At 44.7% G+C, this 23,689-nt stretch overlaps 1 protein-coding gene across 1 annotated transcript; it reads left to right on the top strand.

The window, feature by feature from the left end:
* Window positions 1-456: 456 nt before the first annotated feature.
* On the top strand, window positions 457-12,489 carry LOC311225513 (uncharacterized protein; the record flags this gene model as incomplete). The annotated part of the gene is made up of 5 exons (XM_084310829.1): window positions 457-633; window positions 847-886; window positions 1,033-1,147; window positions 1,417-1,517; window positions 12,398-12,489. The coding sequence occupies exons 1-5, from the start codon at window positions 550-552 to the stop codon at window positions 12,487-12,489; spliced, it is 432 nt and encodes a 143-aa protein (XP_084166955.1). The 5' UTR covers window positions 457-549.
* Between the last annotated feature and the right edge of the window lie 11,200 nt (window positions 12,490-23,689).

The raw sequence follows: 23,689 nt of genomic DNA, 5'->3' as shown, positions 1-23,689 counted from the left end.
CATTGTTTCGGAGTTGGTTAAGGTTAGAACGGTTAAGTTTAGGCGCTGTTAAGGAGCTGGTTAAGGTTAGAGTTTGTGTTAGAGAATGGCAATATTCTTTCTATGGTTAAGGTTAGGCATGGTTAAGGTTAAGGTTAAGGTTAGGCATTGTTTCGGAGTTGGTTAAGGTTAGAACGGTTAAGTTTAGGCGCTGTTAAGGAGCTGGTTAAGGTTAGAGTTTGTCTTAGAGACAGCCTATTTCCGCACTGCCGCTCTCCCGCGTTGCCGCGGTCACATGGTCAAATTGTCACATTCTTGCACTCATGACATGTTAAAAAGCAACACGCCGCCTAGATGCATAGTCCGCCGGAAATGTACATGAAGAAGAAGAACCCAATAGAAGAAGAAGAAGAAGAAGAAGAAGAAGAAGAAGAAGAAGAAGAAGAAGAAGAAGAAGAAGAAGAAGAAGAAGAAGAAGATCATCCGCCAAGTTTGGATTGTGTTTCCATGATAGTCTTTGTACACACTAGTCTTAGTTAGACCGTTTAATTCACCCGAACTAACTTCAAGATGAACTACGACGAGTCTTCAGAGGCCGAAGTGGACGAGATGATTGAGAAGCTAATGCGCAAATATTTGGGGAGGAGCCAACAGGTTTGTTTTGAACTGTTAACGACAGATACAGTATCTTGACTTTAGTAACGACGTTAGTATCAGAGAGAGTAACAGTTAATGATAGGTCAGAGCTAACGTTAGTTGTCTTTCTGCCATAACTTCAGCACATCAAACTATTTTGTTCTAAGTTAACGTAATTTAACAGTTGCCTAAATGTTATTGAACTTTGCTAAAGACTGTTATGTTTTGTAGCTGTCACCTAACCGTACAGAGAAGAATACACATGGTGCTGGTGAGTTTTACATGAATGCCATTCACGTTTAAACTTTGTAAATGACTAATATACGCACCTCTGTGCTGGCTCACACAAAAGAGACGTTTCCAACTCTATTCAATGTGTTCAGGCTCTCACGTGTGTGTCGTGGGTTGTTGTCATAGAAACATTACCAAAGTCCAGGCAGTCACCCAGGTCCAGAAAGACGTCCAGAAAGATGACTGGCTACAACAAAGCTCTGCAGGAGCTGTTCACGGCTATCACCAACCCACCTGACAGGTGTGTGTGTGTGTGTGTGTGTGTGTGTGTGTGTGTGTGTGTGTGTGTCACATGCATGCAAGTCTGTAAGTGGCTTTCTGAAAACTTGACAACAAACACAAACAAACTTTCTAGAATGGGCTACCCGACTTCCTGTCGCCTATTGATATTGATATTAGCTAACAGTGACTTTGCTGTTCCCATAGAGGTGCAGTTCCACTGAAACCATCTCATGAGAGCGTCATGTAAATATATAGCGTTAGTTTATGAGTGTGTGTCACTTTCCCCAGGCTGGACAGTGACCTTGGTCTGAGTGGCAGTGATGAGGACCTGAGCAGGAACTACACTACTGGCCGTCTTCAGGACTCGCAGGCCCACTACACAGAGACAGGTGTGTGTGTGGGGCGACAGTGGCTCATGAGGTAGAGCAGTCATCTGGTAATCAGAAGGTTAGAGAGAGAGGAGAGAGAGAGAACCCATTGTTTTGTTTTACCATGCAGTTCTCTACTCCTGTTTCCTCGTAAATAACCTCGTAGGAAGTTCTGATCTAGATTAGATTCAAATGTGTCAAATTTGTACTCTGGTTAGATGTCACAAGTACAATACAACAAAAATAAGTTTGGCGTCACAAGTACAATACAACAAAAATAAGTTTGGCATCTGTAGTAAATTCCCAAACATAGACTCAGGATTAAATAATGTGTGGAAATATTTAGGCCTCAAAACAGTAATTCATAGATTTGTGTGTGTGTGGTTACATAAGACTGATTGTGCAAATGCCCTCCTGGGGTGACAATGGCATAGTGGCAGCTGGGGTAAGACTTCCCTTTAGGGGGTAGATCAAAGCAAAAGACAAAAGGTCATGTAGACGTTATCTCGCTGGAGTATCCTGTCACACAAACAGACACTCACACACACACATTTTCACATACACATCCACACACACACACAGTGAAACAACTGTTACATCAAAGAAGTGTTATCAGCTGCTTACGGTTTGGGGACACAGACAGACACACAGAGATCCACACACACACACATTTTCGAATACACATCCACACACACACACACACACTCACACACACACACACACACACACATTCACACACACACACACACACACACTCACACACACACACACACACACACACACACACACACATTCACACACACACATACACATTCACACACACACACACACACACACAGGAGATCTCCAAACTAACTATTTCCTAGTATATTGTTAAAATAGTAATTTGAATAAGTAAGTTAAAATATAATTAGTGTTTGGTCATACTAAAATGTCTACAATTAGTTAATGTGTCTGTGCTATTTTCAATTAATGTTCAATATGATTAAATTGATTGTTACACATTCTGCAATCTGTTAAGCTTGTTATATGGTATTGAAATGTATTCTATTAAGCTAACAGAATGGTTAGATATATGTTCTGAAAGTCAAACAGACTTAGAAATATAGCTGTGTTTAGGTAATCAATATATTTTGAGGTACATCAAAGTACTAACAAGTCAAGTAATGTGTTTAAGTAAAAGATATAAGGAAATGAAAATGATGCAATGTTTAAACTTTGATTAAGGTAAAGGACAGCCTCTTTTTGCAGTTAGGTGGAGGGGGTTGGCCTATAGGCCAAACCCCTATTTTCAAAATGCAAGCTTAGCTGGCTTGTGATTGGAGCAATTAATGTGATGATGTCATCAACTCGGAGACACGGCCTTGGGCTATAAGATGGGTGTGGGATGTGGGAGAGAGGACTCAAGGAAACAACAGAACACTCTGGAACCAACAAACCCACGAAGACCTCTCTCACCATCTCCACCATCTCACCCATCTTCAGCAGGCAGAACGAGAACAAAGGAACTTTTTGGAGGGAAAAACAGAATCCTCTTTGTTATCAGCAGAGAACAAAGACTTTCAACAACAATTCAACTAGCATTATCTTTACTGTTATATTAGCCTGGTTGTGTTCAATTACGGCATAGTGTTTTTGATCACAACTATAGCATTCTTTATTGTAATTTGTATACATTCTTAGACTTTGATTAAACAACTGTTAAACTATCTTTCCTCCTTAATTCCTGCTGCCTTTCTGCCTGCTCAGTCAGTTTGAGGAGAAGTGATTCCCAGCTTTAAAGTATTGAGACACAACGCCGAGAGTACTAACCAACAGGTTCTGAAGCAGAGCAGAACCAAAACAGCCTGGGAATCCACTTCATTTTGGTGCCGTGTTACCCGTGAACCAGTGGCGGCCCTGGACGAGATTTTTCCCTTCACTCATCAGCCTACACGCCGGTCGACGAGGAGAACAACTGGTCGATCGTCTTCAGGTGAGTGTGGAAGAAGAATGGGCTGCTCAGTTCGAACAACAAGGGGTTGGGGAAAGAAACTAGAGAATTTAACCTCATGTAATCATGATGTTTTAACCTCATGTAATCATGATGTAAGGGACAATTAGATTAATGGTTCTGGCTGGGGAGGGCGGTTCTGTAATCACCGGCGTAGTATATTTTATAGTAAAAATGTTAGCACTATGAACGGGGCGCCGTTGCCAGTCGGAACAAGTAAGGGGATAGGAACATGTCTTAGATTCGTGCTCAGAGTTAAGCCGGGATAGACAACGTGCGTAGTATGTCTCTTAGAGTAGTGACTGAAGCACGCCGATGCATAGTATTCTCTATAGTAGAAGAGTTAGCACGAGTAGGTCTGGTTTTAGCCTTGGGCGCGGGCGGGCGTGTAGTAACAAAAATAGTGCTTAATGGAATGTTTACCGGTCGCGCCGCGTGCGGCGTTCGAGAAAACGGTAATGTGCGTGAATGATGATTTTGTACTTTTTAAATTGTGTATTTTTTAATTGTGTTAGGAAGCGTGTATGAATGTATGTTTGGCGAATGTTTATGGTTAGGAGTGATTGGTGGGAAGTATGAGAATATTGTTGTGTTATTATGTAATTTGAGTCACCGATTGGCCGTAGGGAATTTTAAGAAGAACGCCGGTTTTCCGAGGCCCGTCGAACGCAGCAGCCGTTAGCTGTGGTATTAGCCTCTGGACACCGGAGCATGCGGAGCGAAAAGTAGACGTAATTCGAATGTATAAGGTCGATCGATAGTGTCTTGGGATTACGGGGATATGTAATGCACTTAAAAGTTTTCATATTCGTGGCGGTTAAAATATTTATATACATGTTTAAGGTGATCGGGATTTTCTAAACCCGACCCGGAAGTCGTTCTAAGCTCGCCGGAAATGACGACGGAGGGGTCACACTGGTGTTTTACTATTATGTTTTTATATTTCTAATTAGATCGCTACACTGGCGTTTTGAGGGAAATAGGATTCTGTTGTGGGGTATGTGGTATTATATTAACGTTGCGAGGGGACGGCCCGCGCGGCGGGACGGGTCGTTGGGAACGTTTTTATGGGATCATGGGAGCAGCTAAGCTAATGCTACTTAGCCGCGCTAAACGGCTAAAGCGGTCGCCGGATGTGACGTCGTAAGCGCGCGCTAGGTTGGAGCTAACGAAGCTAATATGCTAAGCTAACATGCTAAGCTAACTGTGCTGACGTCATGGCATGACGGGACTCTCGGTATGTCTCGCGAGGGGGCGTCCATCTTAGAAGGGGCGCCGAGCGTCCATCTTAGAAGGGGCGCCGAGCGTCCATCTTGGGAGGGTACCGAGCGTCCATCTTGGTAGGGGTGGCGAGCGTCCATTGTTAAGGGGGAGGTGGAGTTTATTGGGAATACGGTAGGGGGCAGAAGTGTACAGGATGAATATGTTTGGATTCTGCTCACAGGACGTTTTCATTGTACACTCTCTCTCCCCCTCTCTTCCTCTCTCACTCCCCCTTTTCTCTTTCTCCCCCTCTCTTTCTCCCCCTCTCTCTCTCCCCCTCTCTTTCTCTCTCTTTCTCTTCCTCTCTTTCTCCCCCTCTCTCTCTCCCCCTCTCTCTCTTTCTCTCTCTCTCTCTCTTCCTCTCTCTCTCACTCTCTCTTTCTCTCTCTCTCTCTCTCTCTCTCTTTTTCTCTTTCTCTCTCTCTCTCTCTCTCTCTTTCTCTTTCTCTTTCTCTCTCTCTCTCTCTCTTCCTCTTTCTCTCTCTCTCTCTTCCTCTTTCTTTCTCTCTCTCTCTATTTCTCTCTCTCTCTCTCTTCCTCTCTTTCTCCCCCTCTCTTTCTCCCCCTCTCTCTCTCCCTCTCTCTCTTTCCCTTTCTCTTTCTCTCTCTCTCTCTCTCTCTCTCTCTCTCTCTCTCTCTCTCCTCTCTCTCTCTCTCTCTCTCTCTTATTCTCTCTCTTTCTCTTTCTCTTTCTCTCTCTCCCCCTCGCCTCCCCTCTCTCTTTCCCTTTCACACCCCCCCTCTCTTTCTTTCCTTCTCTCCCCCCCCCTCTCACCCTCCTCCCTCCCTCTCCCTTTTACCTCTCTCCCTCTCACCTCCCCCCCCTCTTTCCCTCTCCCTCCCTCTCTCTCTCTCTCTTACCCCCCCCTCTCGCTCGCTCCCCTCATTTCAACACCGCCTCTCTTCCATGTACTTCCCCCCCCCCCCCCCCGAAACGCTTCTCTTTCTCTCCTAGTTTGGGGCCTGTATATAGAGTTTTTTATGGGTTTCAAACGCGGTGTAGTGCTAGGTATATTGTTTATTGCTGTTTACTGTAAGGTTTCAAAGGCGGTAGGCTGAGTTTGGGACTTATTATGCGTATGTTGTTCCATATTCAGTTTTATTGTTGTTTTTAGGGAATTTCTAGTGCTGGCAGTGGTATTGCCTGCGTTAGCGCTACGCTTTGTTCGACAAGGCGTTCGTACTTCTTTCCTTACATTTGGACGGGCCCCGGCTGGGGCTCAGTACCAGTTCATGTTGGTGGGCCGTAAGTTGGAGCGTAATTACTCTAACTTTGCATGCAATCACACTGAAATGTATAGGCTACCATGTCAACCTAAACGCTTTGTTCGTACTTCTTTCCTTACATTTGGACGGGCCCCGGCTGGGGCTCAGTACCAGTTCATGTTGGTGGGCCGTAAGTCGGAGCATAAATACTCTGCTCGGCTGCGCCTGCGGTGGGGGTGTGGGTAGACAGTTCGTCGTGGCTCACTGTCTGCCTCCACGCTTTGTGCGCTGTGTGTGACTCGTCGGTGCTCGCTGTCACACTGCGCACATTTTTCATTTTACCAGGGGTACGGGGACTGCTAAACGTCGTGGCGGGGGTGGGCTCGCTGTCTGCCACCGCGCATTAACGGGGGTGCGCTATGCGTGCACTCGTCAAAGGCTCGCTGCCACACTACGCGCGTCGGATTATATTGTGTGTGGATATTTGTGTGGTTGGTTACGGTGGGGTGCTGTATGTGAGTGTATGGGTTGTGAGTGGAATGATTTTTGAATATCCTTGGGTGGGGGCCCGGGGTGTCATGTTCCAGGTTCGAAACTGGGGGTGATGCCGTGGGCCACAGGACGAGTTGGCCAGTGGAATCTCATTGGTCGGCAGGATTTTCAATATGGGGATGGTGTCGCCACCGGTGGTTATGAACGGGTTGTGTGACACTGTTCTAAATGCACGGGGACTTCAGTGACATAAGGCACTGAAAATTGATTTCTGTTCCCGTGAGAAGAGCGTTATTTTAACACCTAGAGGGTTAGGTGTTACGGGGGATATATAATAACTGTGTGAGAGATTGTGAATGGAAAATATGTGTGTTACTGATAATGTGTAATGTAATATGAGCAAAATACATACTAGGCTTTCACGGACAGAAATAAATATAGTTACACATACACATAGTCATTTGCAAATTAGAGTAAAAGTGAGATTATTCACCTAAATTACAATGTCCGATACAGATGTTTAGGAATGATAGGCTGTGAATAACAACTTTCTGATTGACCACCATCTCAGGAAACAGCTGATGGAAAATAAGTTCCCCGGAGTGGTAATAAGGAGGATCTTGACAACAGGATTGAGAATCTGGGTTTCCAATGGAGACAACTGGAAAAAAGATTAAGGCGGTGTCATTGATAAATCAAAAACGAAAATTGCACAAATGCTCTCATATGATCATAGTCTAGGAGATGCCCGACATTCCATGCTTAAAGACAAATGATGGATTGTGAATGGCAAATGTCACTGATAATTAAGTGTATTTTTTGCTTCTCTCTTTTCACAGCTGCTCCAGGACGGATGGCCGGCGCTGACAATTCCGAACCCCAACAGGGAAATCGAAGAGACTGTTGACAGTCAGGGGGTATAGTATCACAAGACCGAGATTATCAATTCCTGTTTACACCAATATAAAAGTGTGAGTGAAATTAACTCAAGTTTGGTAAAAATAGTTTGAATACAGAGAAACTTGCTTTCCAAACGGTGACGTTACGAGTGATTGAAGGAAAGGTGAGAATGGAAAATACACAGATAGGAGCAACCGGGGGGTTAGATGCACTGACCATAGAAAGGGTAGACAATCTGTCTATTTCAACGACTGGAGATGTCACAATAAAAGTGACGAAAAGATGGCCAAAGATATTCAGGCCATTACAGAACCTTGTAGTTAAAGGAGGCCGGTGTAGAATGCGTACCCAAATCAAGATAATGCCGATAACCTCTGCAGACATTACATTGACCGAATTGGACGTTGACTTGATTGGCTGGAATTTAATCGACTCCCCTTTAGTGTCCAGTGAGACGGAGGGACTGGGAATAATGTCTTTTACTCCGCCACAGGGAGTCGTTGCAGCAAGCGACCCAGAGACAGCTGTATTACCCGAGTCGATCCAAGCTGAACTGTCCGTTGCAGATGACTGCCAGTTACAGACGTGCCTCCCTCTCGAAGAACAGCTAGCCGAGGCTAGACGGGTAGTGGACTATCTCCAAGGCCTACTCCAGCCCACACAGCCCGGAGGGGAGACGGGTTCCAATCGCCTCTCTCCCTCTCCCTCTGGAGAACCAGATGGCCAGAGACAGGCCCAGTTGGGGCCACAACCCGTGCCGGGACAACAACTAACCCCAATAGGACCACCCACGAGGTGGCAACCACGAGGAAAAGGTGTAGGCAAAGGCAGGAATCCGATTGGCTACCGTGTGCGGCAGGTGCACTGTTGGACGTGTGGGACCCTCGGACACATTGCTCGGCACTGTACAGAGCAGGCCCATCTATCCACAACAGAGCGTGTTTGTACAGGTGGCGGGCCCCTCCCAACCACGGGCCCCTCTCAAGGAACTGTGACTGGACCAAATAGGTACGTGGCTTTCTCCTCCGAACAGGCTCCAGGGAACCATGGCGATGATGGCACACCGCCAGGACATGTACTGGGCCCGATGACCCCAGGGTCATCCGGTCACAGGCAACTGACCCACCGGGTCCCACAACCCGGGGGAGACCGCCAGTGTTGTTGGGGCTGTGGAGTAAAAGGTCATTTTCAAAGGTCATGTCTGCAGAGGCCACCGGCAGAATAAAAATATATGCAACTAACTAGGGTAGAGGTGGGATATATTGAATGATAAAACATGCTCCTGATTAGATTATGAATGAAAGTTACTAAAAACGAATGTATGGGTGACTGACAAATGCATGAACTAATCAGACTTAACAGGAGGATTAAATTATGTTAAACAGTTAATCGAGATTAGACAGTGTGATGATGTGACACTGCGGCAACTAGTGATCAGTAAATTATCCATGCTCGGTCAACATTCAGATTGATCAAGAGGTGGACTGCATGATTAAGAAATTAAAAGGACTCATAGTTGTTTCTAGTATTTTATAGTATTGATAGAAGCATATTAACAGTTATGAGCAATAGGATAGGTGTTTGTTTTCTCTTTTCTAGTGTGATATGAGCAATTCCTGACTTAGGCCGGGAGTGTACATTTCGTTTATTCATTTGATTTCCCTTTTTGTTTCTTAGTTAAAAATGAGCTAGAAAGCTCACAAGTTTGGTTTATTTTTTCATTTATTGATTTGGCAGCGTTTTCTTTGTGTTTTGTTTTCTGTTTTCTTTCTTTCTGTGTTTTTTCTTAGGATACCTGGCAAGCTGGGAGTGATCTCGACACATCAGGACGGGGTAGTATGTGTCTGTAAAATGGACTGGGAACAAAGTGAAGGAACATGAGCTAGTTATGGATTTTTGTTCTCCGCCCATTTGAATACCCAGTTTTAGGGGCTGGGGGTGTGTCGTGGTTGATAATAGTGTTGGGGAGCATGATTCTCTGTACATTAATGAAGCTCAATAGATTTGGTCGCTATTTGCCAAATTAGTATTGTGTAGGGTGTGAACGTGTGCAATTGATAATTGGCTTGTGATGTATAAGATGTGTGTTTAAGGCGGACTGTGAATTGTTGCCATACACGCAGGTTACTGGGAGAATGGATGTCAGTGCTGTCCGGTCCGGGATGCAGCTGTCCGGAACCAGAGGAAGACGGTAACGATGTTTCATTGTGTATTTCACATCGAGAGGTGGAGGAATATACGTATCAGCATAATATAATGAGAGCCATGTGAATTTTTCAGAATTTTGAAATTTAATGATCTAGAAGCCATGAAATATATAGATAAATGATTTGGAAAAGAAAGTTGTCAAAAGCTCAGACCAGTAAAGAGAGTCTGAGGGATGGAAATTATGGATTCTCAATCAATTGTTGTGGTAGAAGTGATCCCCACTGTGCCCCGAAGCGATGTATTCACTGCAGGATACGGATGGGAGAGGACACTGGCTAGTGTCCACCCAGCGGTTCCATGGGGAACCACAACACTGCGGAGAACCAGGAGACGCCTACATCTCGGGTCGGGAGAGTCTTGGCCAACGCAGTGACCGAGTCTTGAGGCTTCAGAGGGGAACGACAGACAACCAACGAGGAGACAGGCAACTAGGCCTCAGCAACAACTCCGGCTGTCAACAGAAACAAGGCCTCAACTATTGACCAGGGGGTCAACAAGCGAAGGGGGGGAGCTGCTATCGCCCCTATCGACGACCAGGCGGAGGGGAGGAGACACAAACCTCTTCCACTGATCCGAGGGTCAACCAGCGAAGGGGTCGAGCAGCCAGCAACGACCTCCCCATCGCTGTGAAGAATAGAAGATACTACAGCAGGGGGCTCTACCCCCTAAGAGAGGATCTCCACGAGTCAAGATGTGCTTGACAGAAGATGGGGTGTAATAAGAAAGGCAATTTGCTTTCTGAGTTGCACCCAGCAGTCGTGATATTGCACCAGCTCTGAGCAATAAAGAGGAGGCAGGGTCAAATCTAAAAAACATGGACCCCCCTCCTCAAATGCTCTATTGATCTTGGTACGAGAACAAGTATTAAAGACTGCACATGATCACAAAAACTGAAATGGCTAATTTGAATTTTAGGATCTAAGTGTGACAAATCAGATATATATTTTATCCTAATATGATTTAAAATGTCTTAAGTGTTATCTAGATAGTAGTGTGTAGAGATTGATATCTATGTTTGACATATTAAGGATAGGTAAACTATCCGAGTGGGGATCTGTAGTAAATTCCCAAACATAGACTCAGGATTAAATAATGTGTGGAAATATTTAGGCCTCAAAACAGTAATTCATAGATTTGTGTGTGTGTGGTTACATAAGACTGATTGTGCAAATGCCCTCCTGGGGTGACAATGGCATAGTGGCAGCTGGGGTAAGACTTCCCTTTAGGGGGTAGATCAAAGCAAAAGACAAAAGGTCATGTAGACGTTATCTCGCTGGAGTATCCTGTCACACAAACAGACACTCACACACACACATTTTCACATACACATCCACACACACACACAGTGAAACAACTGTTACATCAAAGAAGTGTTATCAGCTGCTTACGGTTTGGGGACACAGACAGACACACAGAGATCCACACACACACACATTTTCGAATACACATCCACACACACACACACACACTCACACACACACACACACACACACACATTCACACACACACACACACACACACACTCACACACACACACACACACACACACACACACACACATTCACACACACACATACACATTCACACACACACACACACACACACAGGAGATCTCCAAACTAACTATTTCCTAGTATATTGTTAAAATAGTAATTTGAATAAGTAAGTTAAAATATAATTAGTGTTTGGTCATACTAAAATGTCTACAATTAGTTAATGTGTCTGTGCTATTTTCAATTAATGTTCAATATGATTAAATTGATTGTTACACATTCTGCAATCTGTTAAGCTTGTTATATGGTATTGAAATGTATTCTATTAAGCTAACAGAATGGTTAGATATATGTTCTGAAAGTCAAACAGACTTAGAAATATAGCTGTGTTTAGGTAATCAATATATTTTGAGGTACATCAAAGTACTAACAAGTCAAGTAATGTGTTTAAGTAAAAGATATAAGGAAATGAAAATGATGCAATGTTTAAACTTTGATTAAGGTAAAGGACAGCCTCTTTTTGCAGTTAGGTGGAGGGGGTTGGCCTATAGGCCAAACCCCTATTTTCAAAATGCAAGCTTAGCTGGCTTGTGATTGGAGCAATTAATGTGATGATGTCATCAACTCGGAGACACGGCCTTGGGCTATAAGATGGGTGTGGGATGTGGGAGAGAGGACTCAAGGAAACAACAGAACACTCTGGAACCAACAAACCCACGAAGACCTCTCTCACCATCTCCACCATCTCACCCATCTTCAGCAGGCAGAACGAGAACAAAGGAACTTTTTGGAGGGAAAAACAGAATCCTCTTTGTTATCAGCAGAGAACAAAGACTTTCAACAACAATTCAACTAGCATTATCTTTACTGTTATATTAGCCTGGTTGTGTTCAATTACGGCATAGTGTTTTTGATCACAACTATAGCATTCTTTATTGTAATTTGTATACATTCTTAGACTTTGATTAAACAACTGTTAAACTATCTTTCCTCCTTAATTCCTGCTGCCTTTCTGCCTGCTCAGTCAGTTTGAGGAGAAGTGATTCCCAGCTTTAAAGTATTGAGACACAACGCCGAGAGTACTAACCAACAGGTTCTGAAGCAGAGCAGAACCAAAACAGCCTGGGAATCCACTTCACATCTAACCAGAGTACACATATAACAGTAAAGTGCAATAGTAACAAAATATATAAATACTACTGAGTAATGGTACTCATCAGATGCGTGTACAGAGCTGTAGTATTACTATGTGTACAGTGATACAGGTATAACGACTACTGTATGTAGAACATGACATCTCAGCCCGACTGTCTACCAGAGCTGCCCCCCCGTCCACATGTGTGCAGCAGTGCCCCTCACCCCGACCATCCACCAGAGCTGCCCCCCCGTCCACAAGTGTGCAGCAGTGCCCCTCACCCCGACCGTCCACCAGCACTGACCCCCGTCCACCAGGTTTAGTTTTTATTTATTTATTTATTTATTTATTTATTTATTTATTTATTTATTTATTTATTTATTTATTCACTGTCATTTGCAGTGTTGGTGAATGAATGAATGAAAACATTTATTTAAAAGGGACACCACAGCTACATTAAACCAGCCACAGTGGACAGACCAGTTGTTTCGTGTGTTTATAGCACAAGTACTAGTTTTCAACACTAGTCCATTGAGGTTTTTCCAAAAGATACAACAAAATTAACATTAAAATCAGAACAAATATTTTCCAGAGCAAGAGTCCATGATCAAAACAACAAAACCAGTCCGCGTCTACATATGTGAACATTGCTGCTTTGATTTCAGCCATACCTTGAGTCCTCTGCTGAAGACGTTGGCATTGGACTCCAGTTTTAAGCCAGTAGGCAGAGAGTTCCATAAGTTTGCCCCTTTAACAGAGAAGGCAGACTGTCCAAACAAACTCTTGCACATGGGAACAGTACAGTCACCATTATTGGAAGCTTGTGTGTTTGCTCTACTAGAGCTCCAACGTCTAACCACCAGTCCAGAAAATAATGATGATACATGATTGTGCAAACATTTAAAAACGAGTCTAATATTACAGAAAATTACAAAATTGTCAAACGTGAAAAGATTGTGCTTACTCAAAACCCTGCAGTGATACCATCACATTGGTTTACGGTCCATGATTTTTATAGCCTGTTTGTATATTATAGTTATAGTTTTAGTATGGTTTGTGAGGTTTGTGACCATGATGTGATACAATAAGACAAGTGGGAAAGAATCATAGCATGCATATAAAGTTGAGCAGCTTTAGTTGACAGATCCCTTCTAATAAAACGAAAACAGTTTAAATTAGGCTTGACCTTCTTACATACATAATGCACCTGTTTATCAAATTTTAGGTTCTTGTCTAATATGATTCCTAGGTACCTGACCTCATTCACTTCGGCAATTATTTCATTTTTTATTTGCACCTCAAACAAATCATTTATAGGCCTTTTGCGTATGGAGATACACATAGAGACAGTTTTCTTGACATTCAAGGTCAGATGAGACGACACATGAGACGTGTAGTGCTTTTATTTATTTTCGCACATCACAGTGCCTCGTTGAGGCATGACTAAATGTAAAACGTAATTTTTAATGAGACAAAGATTGTTATATTATTATTATTATTATTATTATTATTATTATTATTATTATTATTATTATTATTATTATTATTATTATTATTATTATTATTATTATTATTATTATTATTATTATTATTATTATTATTATTATTATTATTATTATTATTATTATTATTATTATTATTATTATTATTATTATTATTATTATTATTATTACCTGCACAAATTATGTTTTGCACCAATAAATAATACCCTTTTCTTTTCACCCGCTAGCCACATTTTTAGCTGGGCACCCAATGCAGGACTCTGGTAGACATCCTGTTAATATCTTGGAGCACTTTTCTATCTCTGTGGATGCTGTTTACAACTTCATAGAGTCACAGTTTGCCTAATAAGGCAGGCACCATAATGTCTCTGGTTAAGAAAAATGCTTTTAATTGATATACCGCAACCCAAGAGATCTTAAAGGGGAACTATTTTACTATTTCTTTCACTATTTGGGCACTTTTACACAATTCCTGTGAGTCTATGGAACACCTCTGTAATATATATATTTTTTTTATTCATTGTTTTGTATTTCTAATCAAGTCCTCAAAAACAGCATTTTTCTACCTCAAGATCTCGAGCTGTTTTGAGCCTGGGCTGCAGGTGCAGGTGCCACTGTGTGCAGCTCATCTTGTATCTCAACATTAACATGCAGCAGTGTCTTTCTGACATCACATATAGGCACATTTTCAAATGACTCAGTTCAGTGAGGGTGAATATTGTGAGAGGAGAATTGGAAGAATGCGCCAATATGAGAATTTTGAGACATAGATCATATTAATATAAGTTCACATAGCTAGGAAACAATGCTAAACACTCAAAAAGGCCATTTATAAGATAGTTCCCCTTTAAAGGAAAACTCCAACATTTTGGGAAATTAGCTTATTTAACATCTTCCCTGGAGTTAGACAAGAAGATACATACCTTTTTTGTCTCTGTGCGTGCATTTAGCTTTGGGAACAGTCGCTCCGTTAGCATAGCTTAGCTTCATCACTGGAAGTGAGGCAGGACAGTAGCGTGACGTTCCCTACAGGTTTGTTGATATTCTCATTCCTTCAAAGGATCCGAACCGATTGAAGTTTATGGATACCATGACTTAAAATCCTCTTACCTTGACGATTAAAAGCCTCCCCAATTTAGAAAACAGTAATCCAATGGCTGGTATTGATAACACTTTAATCGCCGATGACGTGTTTAGACGTCATTCCTAGCCATGCTCATTCTGCCGAAGACGCCGTAACTCGTTTTTGATATCAATAATTCAAAAATCCTCCGGAGACATGAGATGTACTGGTGAGCTCCACTCAACTGTCTAACGGTTCAAGAGCGCCATCTGGTGGCCGATCGGCAGATCGGCCAAGAGGGAGGGGCGCGCCAAACAGGAAGTGCTCATCCATAATCCGTCCGGGCACTCGCGATCGGTAGCCGGACTCCATCTCAACACACTGGATAATCAATCGCTCGCCCTAACTCAATAAACAACGTTATTTGGACATATATAGTATTATACAACCTGGAAATGGTTCATCAGGATCAACATCCCATAATCGAAAACTGTCTACTCCACGCTGATCGTCCAACGGCGCGAGGAAGATACGGTGAGTTTCAACGTTATTTTCTAACGTATTCTATACTAACTGATCTGATGATCATATGACCCACACTAGATTAATTGTATAACGTTGCCCACGGAATTATAAACGCCCCCTCGCCCATCCGGTCAATATCAGATGAGAGACTTGACATTTCTAATTCCATTCTTAACATGCACTGATCTGACATGCAATGCAATAGTGTGACACCTGTTTGTTTCATGCCACAGTTATAGGCACTTTTATAAATAAATAAAAATAAAAAAGCTAAAGTGAAACGAAAATACACTTTACTTTCTTATTCGGCTGAAATACGTGAAACATAACCATGCAACTAATTCTTATTTTGCGCAATGTACCTGTGGCAGAAAGGAAAGACTGGAAATGTATGCATGGCTAATGGCAATGGTGTTGACCAATGCCCTATACTGAAGTCATTAAAAATTCAAGTCACACACATCTGTCCAATACAGTGGTGGTGGTAAAGACAAGCATCACGGCTGTTAGCATGTAGCATAGCTACCATCCAGCATCCAGAAGAAAGCGCCCTGGTGGTGTGTGCATCCTTACCTCTCGGCACCACCACCACCTCGGCATTGGCAACGTCGTCTTTGTCGGCGCCGCAGCTGGTCGTGGGCTCATCTCCCTCGAACAGCTGGTTCACCTCGCCCTGGATGTCTGACGCGCACCGGGCGCCGTCGCTCTTGGAAACGGTAAACCTCTGGCTCATGGTGTCGGGCGGTACCTCGTCGCGGTCGTGGTGAGACAAGAGACGGGTCTCCTCCTGGCTGCCTCGGAATTCTCCACTGGTGCTGCAGGATGACGCGGGCGGATTGTTGACAGTGACAGAAAGGAAGGCACTGACTCACGAATGCTCCTCCACCTGTTCCCCCAGATAAGTTTGCCGCCGACTACTCTTTCTTGAAGAAGCTGCAGCTCTTTGTTCGGTAATGTGCACAAAGTGAACCATCTCATCAACCGGTGTCTAGAAGTGGATTCGCATCTGGGTCCTAGAGCCGGTGCATCAATCACTGTTGGTTAGAGAGTTGGTGTATGTAGATTCACAGCAGGGCCGTCCTGCCCACTAGGCAGATCAGACACTGGACTTAGGGCCCCACCTTTCTTATTAATAGGACCCCCAATAAGGTAATACATTTGTTTTACATACTCCCCCTATAGCCTGCTCACCTGATTCTCAGCAAACTCACTGTGTGGAATCTGGGGGCATATATTGATAGGCCAAACCAAGCATTACTGCATGTGTTTGAAATTGAGCATTTTGATTTGATAAATCATTTAATCACATTAGGATATCAGCCTCCCAGAGTGTTATTCACAATCACAAGTTCAGACAGGGTCAAGCTCAGAGGCATTTCATCTGCGACCCAATGCGTGTGTATGTGTGTGTGTGTGTGTGTGTGTGTGTGTGTGTGTGTGTGTGTGTGTGTGTGTGTGTGTGTGTGTGTGTGTGTGTGTGTGTGTGTGTGTGTGTGTGTGTGTGTGTGTGTGTGTGTGTGTGTGTGTGTGTGTGTGTGTGTGTGTGTGTGGTGTACTGTGTGTAGAGGAGGGGCTGTGTAGCGGTGTCTTATGTTGCAGAATTTTGCACCTGCCACCTGATATTTCTCATAATCAACACATAGCAACTGTTGCTTTGCACAAGTGTAGCAACCATTTTTGTCTTTTCCAGCATGCTGGAATAATAAGAGGATGACTCGGTGTCGTCAGAGAAATGTTCGTGAATGGTTTCCCCGTTACCACTGGGAGAAGAACGCTAGTGCTGAACAATTTCCGTGAGAACGTTGGGATTGTGCATCTCACCTTCCTCTTATATCTCTAGCCATTGAAAATGGGGGACCCTGATGTAAACAAGAAGAAAGTCTTCTCTGGTCTGCATCCCCTTAACAATTGTGTGTATTGAGCTGTACTGTACTGTACCCATTCGGCAATCTGTATCAATCAATCAACATGGAGGGGGAAATGGGCATTCCAAACATTCGCAGGGCGACAGTGGCTCAGGAGGTAGAGCGGTTGTCTGTAATCAGAAGGTTCCCGTTTCGATTCCGGCAGCATGTCGATTGTCGATGTGTCCTTGAGCAAGACACTTAACCCCTACAGTAATTGCTCCCGATGAGCAGGTTGGCACCTTGCATGGTTGCCTCCACCGTTGGTGTGTGAATGTGTGAGTGAATCGGTGAATGTGAGACATAAGTTGTAAAGCGCTTTGCATTTACATTTTGTATAAACCCTCTTTAGAACAGATTTTTAAAGATGACATTTGGCCTCACTTCAGGCAGCTTCTCAGTGAATCTGGTATTTAGTTTTGCGTTTTGTTAAGTGTCATCATTATTTCATGTGTATTATTATTTATATTTCAGAAAATGTTAAAGATATTCATCCTGAGGATCAGGTCTGCACTGGCAGTGAGACTGGTAGGTCAATTGAGTACCTCAGATGAAGAACCATGTACGATTTCAGAGGAACAACATTTTCAAACTTTATCATCTAAAGATGGTCAGTTAGAGTGCTGTACGTGTTCACTCATAGTTCTGTATCACACTTAGCTCACGCTCAGCGTTTCATGCATATATCTCGCTTCAGCATATATACACTGAATAATTTCCCAAATGTACCTTTAATGCCCGCATTCATCTGGCCACACCCACATCCGCTTACCTATATAAGCAGGGATGGTGCCACACACATCTCCTTCTCAAATTTCATCACAAGCAACGTGTTGCTCACATGCCCACTTGACGTGGAGAAAAATATTGGCTGGAAAAGCAATGTTTGCGAGGAGAGGAAGAACAAGGAGATACGTTGACATCATATCTTTATTTTCTCTCTCACTATTTTCGAGAAAATACGGCGATGTTGTCTTCGTCACTGGAGTGTCTGGAAGATGGTGATCATTCTAAAACCCTCCACCGGTTTTCGTATTGGGAGCACGCCGCTGCATGCTTCTCAACTGCAGTTCCTTGCTGTGTTGGTTGGGGTGAAACCTTTCAGGCCACAGCTGAACTGTGTGACGCGCCGCTGTTGTGAGGAGCGGTGGGTTTCAGGTTGGGTGAGTACTGTTGCTGGCTTCACTTGTCTGTTAGTGCTATGGGGACTAATTGACAATGTTTATGAAAACCGGCCCCAGGCTAGGGTCCTTTGTTCAGCCGCCTAGGCGACAGAAGACCTTGGTCTGAAGACCATTGTAGTTTTAACTAGTGGGCCGCGACCATTAACACTGGTGATCCCTGTGTTTTCTGGACAAGTGGGTATCTCTCTGTCCCGTGTTAAGCCCCGTCTTTCATATCCAAATGAGAGTATTCCTTCACGAGGAGATATGTGCATAAGATGTTCGATAGCGGAAGATCTATGTTCAAGTCAGCTACACAGGCCAGTTTGGTATTGTGCTGATTCCGTCGGGTGTTGGTAAAATCACCGTTGTAAAGCTGTGTTGACATCTTGTTTCTCTTTTCTCTTAAAAAGTGAGGAGGGTTTCAGAACGGCGGCCTGTCTGGGTGAGTGTTATATCATTGTGTACAAGTTCAGGTGATAGCTGCTTAGCTTACGGTTAGCCAGTCAGCTGTTAGCTGCGGCGTTAGCCTGCTGGGATCACTGCGTGGCCTACAGAGGTTGGGCCTACTGTTAGCCAGTCAGCTGTTAGCTGCGGCGCTAGCCTGTTGTGATCACTAGGAAACATTAGCTTGCTGCTATCGGACAAGGCCAGCGCGAGGTAGCTCCGGCTACTCGCGCGCCGCCGTGAGCTCCCCTCTGGTCGCGTGCGCCGTTCGCTCGGCGTCTCGCGAGCAGGGGCAGTAGCGACCGACGGTTGTAGCGGCCGTTAGCTTAATGCTACTCTGTTGAACGTGCTTTGATTATAACATGTTTTACACTCTTGACTACGACGTCATCTTTGACAGGGGATGTTCGTCGATCCTGCCCTGAGCCAGGACGGCAAGGATTGCGTCAACAAAGGGACCGTTGCGATGGGTAGAGCGGCGACGCTGCCCAGATCGAACAACACAGGATGGCTGTGTTTCTACGGTGTCTTGAGACTGCACTTCGCTGATCTACGCTCCGGGTAGGACAAGGTTTGGCCAGACCTTATACGCGTCTTTCTGGCTTTACCTTCTATATGTTTTGTAAATAACGCTGTTTTCCATTACCGCCATACCAACCTGAACACGCCCGATCTCGTCCGATCTCGGAAGCTAAGCAGGTTCGGCCCTGGTTAGTACTTGGATGGGAGACCACCTGGGAATACCAGGTGCAGTAAGAAAACGTCTGTTGCTGCAATACATTTGGGATACGACCTGAGTTTTGTGTGAACTGTCTTGTCACTGGTAAATAGCTTCCCCGGGCAAATCGGGTTGTTGTTACAGATGTGAAAATGATCTGGTTGTTGTGTGAGAAACATCATGTGTGTTGTTATGTACCGTGTACTCACAACTAAGGGGTAACTAACCTATGAAGCTATGCTTAGTGACAAATGAGTAAAGAATTTTCTTTTCTCAGCCTGTGATGACAATGAACAGTGTTCACATATTAACAGGTTTTCCTGTTTTAACTGGCCGTATTAAGGGTAAAGCAGGAGGATTGTGTTTTCCCCCCGGTTCCCTGGGACTTTTTCATCCTCCTATCAGACATGTTGTTGCACTACATTGTGTCTTTTGTGTGGTAGGGATGCGATGTAACCCTTAGCTTGATTGCTGAGGTTGTGCTAAAACTGCTGGAGAAACTTTATTTTCCTAAAAGAAAAGATTGTTTGGTTGCTGTCGTGTGTGCTTAGCAAGGCCTGTGGCCGATACTAAGTTCAGTGCCTCTTCCCCGGAGAGCCCTAAAACCAATTTTTTACATGGCTCAAGGTGCAATATATTCTTTTCAATCTGTACAGCTCGCGTGGGAAGTCTCTCTGGGGATCCCCGTCTCCTTCCTATGGGAGGGTGGTGGGATGTAAAAATGTGAACGATTTTTACCCCCGGCTGTGTAGACTGGGATACATATTGTTGGTGCTTCCTTCTTTTCTATTCAAAAAGTGTTGGAGTTAGGAAGTGTCACACCCCTCTTGTCGTTCCCTTGGGCGCCTTGGGGATTCAATGACAGGTCTAAATAGCCTGTTCATTGATGGGGGTGTGTCCCGACGCATGTATAGTGCTAGCTCGCTGTAAACAGGCGACTGACTGGCACGCCTTGGTTGCTTGAGGTTAAAACGGCGTTTTTATAAAGCAACTGAGATGGGGGTTTTTCCTCTTCCGACGACCACATCCCACGACCTGGGTTGGTTATCGACGGATTCTCGTTCATGTCTGGGGGATGATGACGGAATGGATCTGAACATATGTAGAGGGGTCTCACGCCCTTGGGGTGGACCACCAGGCGCGGTTCGCCCGAACGTCTGGGTGGCGCCTTCTTTTCATGTTAAGATCGACACGCATATCTGCCCTTTCTCCTGGAGTAGGCATGTCGGCGTGGTTAGTGCACGGGACTGGTTCTGGTCACGCTGGTCCGGATCAGTTGAACCCGTTGTCCGCCGGGGATGCAGATCTGCTGTTCTGGTACCCTGAGGGACTTGGGCTTTTTTCAGGGGGAAAAATGCCAGGTCGGTCCGGGTGTCACAGGGTTAAGCGCTATGGAGACCCTGGTTGGGTATGTTTTTACTCAGCACTGTCGTAATGGCTTACGGCCATGCCAACCTGTACACGCTCGATCTCGTCGGATCTCGGCCGCTACACAGGTTGGTCCTGGTTGGGAGACCGCCTGGGAATACCAAGTACGGTGTGCTTAGGGGCTGGTTCTCCATTCTTTTTCGCTCCTCTCTCACGCATGGCGAAGAGGGGCCTGTTGGGGTGGTCTTTGACCTCCTCTGGTGACCCTGTGCTTCCCGTATCGCCAGGCCCGGTCCGAAGTAATGTTTCGTCGACCCGTAGGCCTGGGTTAACCCTTTTTTGAACACTGAAACACTTGTACTGCGGTATAGCCGGTGTATACCCGCAGGTGTGTTTTGGAGTTTTTTCTTGAGGGGTTATAGGAACAACCACCGCATTGGGTAACGCCAAGGTGGTTGATTCCCTGGTGTGTTGGAGCAGTGTCAACTCCCGGGTTCACCGTTTGAGGGTGCCCCTGCACGTTCATGACGTCTGCCACTCGTGTCAGCCTTCTCTGCCTCAACCCCTCTGGGTGGGTTTTTTTTAAATGGAGGCTTGGTCATGCAACACCGCCAGCTTACGCTCCTTCCGCCGGGGAGGCTGTGTTCAGCTGTCCCCTCTGGCACCTGTCTCGTCCGCAGTCTCCAGGCTAGGGTTAATAGCCTGTTGCCTGGTTTTTCCCCGGTGCGCTGCCTGCTTCCGTTGGTTAACCTTTTTTGTGTGCTTACGGCCATGCTGACTGCCTGTTGCAGGGTCAGTGTGCCAGGCGGTGTACTATTGGGGGGACGGGGCCCGCTCGGCTGAGGGGCCTTTGTCAGAATACGCTGGCGATGTGGGGGGCGGGGCACTACGTGCCCACCTGGTGGGGTCTTGATGCTGGCATCATGGACTTCTCCGGGCCCCCGTTCCAGGGGGTCCAGTCCCTTGGTGGGTCTGGGTCTTCCTTCGCGCTCCGCTGCTACGGCCTTGCCACGGGGTTGGGTTTGCCCTTGACCCCGTGATTCTGGGGGCAGTAACGAGGTTGTTTCCCTCCGCTCGTTCCCGGGTGGCATGCGGGTTGTGCGTGTGTGTAGTCGTGGGGTCAAGCCACGGTCTGCTCACCCTGTGCGTTGAGTTGCTTGAGTGCCTCTTCGCACGGTCGGGTCCGTCGCCCTCCCGGTAAACCTCTAATAGGGGGGGGGGGTGCCCTCCATTAGGGGGGGTCGGGGGGGCTCGGCCCTCCCTGGTCTGATGGTTGTGGGGGGCCTCAGCAGGGTACATTTGTCGAGCTTCTAGCTCCCGCTCAGCTCCTATTATGCATGAAACGCTGAGCGTGAGCTAAGTGTTAACAGAACTTGGTTATAGTCATAACCTAACGTTCTGTTAACACTTAGTGAACGCTCAGCGTCTAGACACTGCTGCAGGCCCTTGATTTTTCATTGTGGTGAAATTTGTTGGGAAGGAGATGAGTGTGTGGCACCATCCCTGCTTATATAGGTAAGCGGATGTGGGTGTGGCCAGATGAATGCGGGCATTAAAGGTACATTTGTGAAATTATTCAGTGTATATGCTGAAGCGAGATATATGCATGAAACGCTGAGCGTTCACTAAGTGTTAACAGAACTTGGTTATAGTCATAACCTAACGTTAACGATAGTCGATGTCGAGTAGTTTCTTGTGATACATCACGTTCACACACCAAGTGATTTAGATTAACCTCACAAGTGCAAATACATGGGCTGTCCAAAGAATAAAATAAATGTACCTATAATTGTTCTTCACCGACATCTAAGTAGGGAGATCCCCCCTTGAACGGCCCTTCTAAGGTTTCTCCCCTCCACATTGCCTATTTGCCTGTTGTGCTTTTTCCCTATTGCTAGGTTTTTAGTGAGTTTTTCCTTACCTTTGCGTGGGGTATGTCTGGGACTGGGAGTGTTGGATTCATTTATTTATTTTACATTTTATTTTGGACTTCATGGTGTTTTTGTATTGTTCTTGATTTATTGTGATGTTTCTTCTTGACTTGTTTAAAGAAGACGTGTCCGGCCCATGGGGACATTAACGTGTGTTGTCAGGCCTTACAAATACATTTGTTTTGATTTGATTCAGTGCAAGGGTTCAAGGGTTGGTGCAAATGGAGTCACCACAGCATCTAGAGGCCACTCCATCTACCACCATAATGCCGGTGGAAAAGAAGCTCTCCTTTATTGACAAGGTTTTTTCTAAGGCTAATAAAACAGGGCTGCTATTTTATTTGGCTGATTTTGTTATATATATGCTAAATACATCTTTGTGTCAATGTATGTATTTAATTTACGTCACTTAAAAAAGTGCTTTATACAGTACTTAATTTTTTTTATTATTACATAGTCAAGACTGCTGCTATAACGAATTATTGCATCTGCCCACTTAACGGTGCTGTAAGTGGTATTTTCCTGTTAAAATAAGTATTAAGTAGCTCTACATTCTGACAGTCATCACTGATTGGTCAGTAACATGGGTCTCCCAATCCCTCCACTCTGCAGTAAACAGAAAATACATTTTCTGGTATCCCTTCCCACTTTATCCAATCGGGAGAGTCACAAAAGTGCCTATTATATTTTTGTGTTATTATTTAGATGCAGTGCCATGTTTGGTCACTAAGTGGCACTCCATTGTTTGTACCTGATGTAGCAACAGGTTTAATTTGATTTAACTTGAGCCAGTGACTCACTTCACTTCCTGTCCACCTGCTATCCGGCACAGCGGTAACTTGTCTAGTAAATTCTCTAGTGTTGTATCTACATACGTATTGT

Source organism: Notolepis coatsorum, assembly GCF_963971535.1.
Source record: "Notolepis coatsorum genome assembly, chromosome: 1".
Lineage (NCBI taxonomy): Eukaryota > Metazoa > Chordata > Actinopteri > Aulopiformes > Paralepididae > Notolepis > Notolepis coatsorum.
This window is presented reverse-complemented; position numbering and strand designations above follow the sequence as displayed.